Raw genomic sequence first — 2,500 nt, forward strand, 5'->3', positions numbered from 1 at the left:
ACTCAGTTCGTCCACCTGAAGCTGCACAAGCGCCTGCACTCCCGCGAGCGCCCGCACAAATGCCCTCACTGCCACCGCCATTACATCCACCTGTGCAGCCTGCGGCTCCACGTGAAGGGTTACTGCCCGGCTGCCCACTCGGGCCCGGGGAGCCCAACCAGCCTGGAGGAGCTGCATCGGGCCAACGAGGAGATCGATCGCTTCGACGTGAGCGAGCACGCCGAGCGGCTGGAGCAGCTGCAGGGAGGCGCGGAGTTGGAGGCCATGTTGGAGAAGCAGGTCCTGGGCATGCTGTGGAGGGAGAGCGACCTCACCGCCTCCCACTTCCACGCCCTCCACAAGGGCGGCGCCGCAGACCTCCTGTCCAGCTACGGCGTTTACGACTCGCCCAACGAGACGTCGGTGATCAAGATGCGGCGCAGCAGCCCCGTCCCGCCGCTTCCCGCCAACGTCACGGTCAAGCAGGAATCGGAGGAGCACGTTTGAGGATGCGCAGTCGGACTGGGTTGCCAGGAGCAACAGCTGTATATAAGTTATTTTCTACCTGGTTGTCTTTTGCGGTGACATTATGACAACTCCAGGGTTTCCACCTATCAGGGACTCGTACTCAGGGCTACAGGAGACTCTGTCCCAAGACTACTTAGTGCTTTCAGCGTTTATGATACTTAGAGACAATCAAACCCCCAGGATGTGTCTGTGATGTCATTCATATAAGGCTTATTGTTGTTGTTGTTCTACTCTCAGATGTTTTTGATCACTTAGTTGTTCTATAACCTCCTTAATTTATTATACTTTGTCTGTGTCGTCTTCAATAAGCAATAAGCGGACGTGTCGACGCGTTTCTGAGGCCGTCCCTCCGCCTGAATCCGTCCCGTGACCTCTGACCTTTAGGAGCAGGGCCGTCCACTCTTCAGGGTTTAAGGCTTTATGTCAGGTGGAAAAAAAGGGTTGAACTTTGTTTTGCCAAATACGGGCACCTAAATCGTTAATATGAGCTTTGATTGACCTTTGACCCTTGGACCCTGCTTCACTTCCCCACGTGTCCTTTCCTGAAGCCTACTTAATTTAAATGAAACCAAAAAAGGGCATTTTTTTGTATAATTTCCACAACGGTTACCTCAGTGTGTGTGTGTGACAGGATGAGAGTGTGTGTGTGTGTGTGTGTGTGTGTGTGTGTTTAAAGGGACAATTGAAGGTGGGAGCTTTCTATTTATTTGCTTTTTGCTACTTGAAGAAGAAGAAGAAGAAGAAGAAACCAAACTGAACTGGAGTGCAGCTCTTCATGGCGGCGGCGGCGGCGTGGACGGCTCCGCCCACTTAACATGTAGCACATAACAAAACTTGTTGTTGCGTCCACCAGCAACAGGGAGGTGGAGCGAGGACGGGACGCTCGAGGCTCCGGACCGACGCTCACCTGGCTTAAATCTCAAACGCACAGCAGAAACCACGAAGAAGAAACTGGACTGTTGTTGTTGCTGTTGATGCTGAAGAAGAGAAGATGTGTGTGTGTGTGTGTGTGTGTGTGTAGGATGAAGTGTTGGCTCTGTAGCTGTTGTCTGGTTTGTAGATGTTCCTGTCGATCTTTGGGCGGAGGAACTGTGGCCGCTTCCTCCGCCCGACCCGTCCACCATCTTGTTTGTGAACTGGCGTACACCAAAGCACCTCGGCCTTCTTTGATGCACTGGCCCCTCCCCCTTCCTCTTACACTGTGTGCAGGATCACTGAGTCTCCCATCATCACCTGAACTGTCTGGACCAAAGCGTCTCTTCCTTTGATCCGTCTCTGTTTACATTCTGGTTTACAGTTATTTATGTGCAAAAATGTCAAAAAGTGTAAATTATGATATAAATGTTGATCTGAAACTGAAACTGAGCCTGAGTGTGTTTGTTCTTCTGCTGCTGCTGGGAGGAAGAGGAGCCACAACATCTTCATCTGGAGGAGACGGGACGACATGTGGAAGGACACACACACACAACCCACAACCCACAACACACAACACACAACCCTATACATATAGATTTGATAGCATGAATAAACATTAAACTGAGTCTGAACATTAGTTTATAAGGAGTAACGTCTCCAGGTCTCCAGGTCTACAGGTCTCTTCCAGAAAGGTCCAGGTCTGAGTCTACCTGCAGAACCTTTTCTCCCATCATCAAATAAAGATGAATAACTACATTTAGTTCAATGTTGATGTTCGTCCTTTGTGTGTGTGTGTGTGTGTGTGGGAGTGTCTTGCGTCATTCTTCTTTCCAGTAGCTTGTCTCCACTCGTCAGCTTCAGGTCATCAGAGTGTTGATGAACTCATCCGAAACTCCGCCCCCTCTCCCCCCCCCTTTGACTCAGCTGCTTTCACTTTTGCACAGCTCGTCGCTCTTTTCTGTTTGTTCCATCTGATTATTACTCCGAGGGAAACTTCAGAGTCGTCACCCACTGACACAGCAGCTTCCATCACCTCAGAGCCACAGAGCCTCAGGGCCTCAGAGCCTCAGGGCCTCAG

General features: G+C 50.8%; 1 protein-coding gene across 1 annotated transcript in view; it reads left to right on the forward strand.

Moving 5' to 3' along the window:
- Positions 1 to 1,868, forward strand: part of LOC142990714 (PR domain zinc finger protein 1-like) — a 9,603-nt gene extending 7,735 nt beyond the window's left edge. Inside the window, 1 exon segment of the mRNA XM_076140573.1 lies at positions 1 to 1,868. This exon segment is cut by the window's left edge and continues 102 nt beyond it. Within this exon segment, the coding sequence (XP_075996688.1) occupies positions 1 to 486 (486 nt within the window). The 3' untranslated portion in view covers positions 487 to 1,868.
- The last annotated feature ends 632 nt before the right edge of the window (positions 1,869 to 2,500 follow it).

The sequence above is a fragment of the Genypterus blacodes genome, unplaced genomic scaffold (assembly GCF_046128005.1).
Source record: "Genypterus blacodes isolate CSIRO-AG114 ecotype Tasmania unplaced genomic scaffold, CSIRO-AGI_Gbla_v1 ptg000687l_1, whole genome shotgun sequence".
Taxonomy (NCBI): Eukaryota; Metazoa; Chordata; class Actinopteri; order Ophidiiformes; family Ophidiidae; genus Genypterus; species Genypterus blacodes.